This window comes from Apaloderma vittatum, unplaced genomic scaffold (assembly GCF_000703405.1).
Source record: "Apaloderma vittatum isolate BGI_N311 unplaced genomic scaffold, ASM70340v1 scaffold24667, whole genome shotgun sequence".
In the NCBI taxonomy this organism is placed as follows: domain Eukaryota; kingdom Metazoa; phylum Chordata; class Aves; order Trogoniformes; family Trogonidae; genus Apaloderma; species Apaloderma vittatum.
The window spans coordinates 1,420-2,867 of record NW_009727047.1 but is presented as its reverse complement, the minus strand read 5'-3'; the positions used below and the strand labels follow the sequence as shown (position 1 = coordinate 2,867).

General features: G+C 61.7%; 1 protein-coding gene across 1 annotated transcript in view; it reads right to left on the bottom strand.

Moving 5' to 3' along the window:
* Window positions 1-2: 2 nt before the first annotated feature.
* Window positions 3-1,448, bottom strand: part of ABHD17A (abhydrolase domain containing 17A) — a gene marked incomplete at its 5' end in the record, with an annotated part of 2,162 nt that continues 716 nt past the window's right edge. The window contains 2 exons of the mRNA XM_009873546.1: window positions 3-311; window positions 1,185-1,364. Coding sequence (XP_009871848.1) covers window positions 86-311; window positions 1,185-1,364 — 406 coding nt within the window. The remainder of the gene's footprint in view (window positions 312-1,184; window positions 1,365-1,448) is intronic.

Sequence of the window (1,448 nt, the reverse complement as noted above, 5' to 3'; positions counted from 1 at the left end):
CACCTCCAGCAGCAGGGACTGAGGAGGGATGCTGGGAGAACTGAAGAACCAGGCAGAAACCCCCTGCCCGTCCCCCCGCCCCCGGCTAGTTGCGTTGGCTGGGCAGCTCCTGGGAGATGAATTTCCGAAGGCGCTCGAGGTACTGGCTGTAGAGTTCAATGTCATTGTGCCCGGCCCCATCCACCCACAGCGGCTCCACGGCCTTGGGGCAGCGTTCGAAGAGCGCCAGGCCATGGGAGAAGTCGATGACTTCATCCTCCGTGCCGTGGATGATGAGGACGGGAGAGGGGATTTTGGAGATCTTCTCGATGCTGCCAAGAAGGTGGGTGGGAAGAGACGAGAGAGGGGGGTGAGTACAGGGATCAAGGCACTCCCATCCCTCCTGCCCCCCAAAACACATCCCCTCGGGAAGAGGGACCAGGAAATGCTCTTTGATCACAGCGGAGCTCGGGGACATGGAGCTGCTGCCAAGCATGAGCTCCAGGACAAGATCTCCCCTGGCGTGACAGACAAGGACCAGACAGTGGTGACAACCACCCCATGGGACGCAGGCAGGGCTGACGGAAACCGCTGCAGGCCAGCCCGAGCCCAGGCCGGGATCAGCCGTGCCAGGCTTTGAGGAGCGGAAGCACGGATGTTCTCAGCCCGGCTCCAAAGGCCGCATGAGGCCATCGGGATGCAGAGCGTGGGCTGGTGGCTTTCAGCCCCGGCTTCCGCCTCGGGGCCCGTCCCTCGGGTCCCATTGGCCCTGCAGCAAGAGCTTGTCCCACCTCAGCGCTGCCTTTTTGTGCCACTGCCCTCAATGCCTGCAGAGTCGGGGGGAAGAAAGCCCAAGCAATTACCTTGGAGGGAGAGAGAGGTCCCGGGGACTAGCCCAGGGCGTGACACCTCACACAGCCCCAAATCTGGCCAGGAAGTGACACCAGCAGGGGATGTGGGGTGCGCACACAGCACGGCCCTCAGATAGGGGGCATGGTGACCCCAGGGAGGGTTACGATCTCTCAGAGAGGACCGAACGCAAAGCAAGAGGACACCGATGGGCATGTTTAAGCCTATCGGGGAAAAAAGATCCACAGTTTTCGCCGTGACCCCTTTCGTGGCCAGGGCTGCTGCCCGGGTCAGAATCGATCTGGGCACTGCCCCTCCAGAGCTGACCCCTCTTCCCTTCTCCTCAGGCCACTCACTTGGGAAAGGCATCGAACCAGTAGGTCTTCTTGGTCTCGGGGAAGGCGACTCTCATGCCAGAGGTGAGCGGCGAGTGGAGCACGATGGCAGCGCACTCGTAGCGGGAGGCCAGATCAACCGTGGGCACTGTGCCGATGCTTTGTCCGTACAAAATGATGTTCTCCGGGCTGATCCCATACCTGGGGAGAGGAGAGGACAGGTCAGTGCCCAAGCACCACAGTGACATCATCAAGAGAGCCCAAGGGTCACCCTGCACTGGCCAC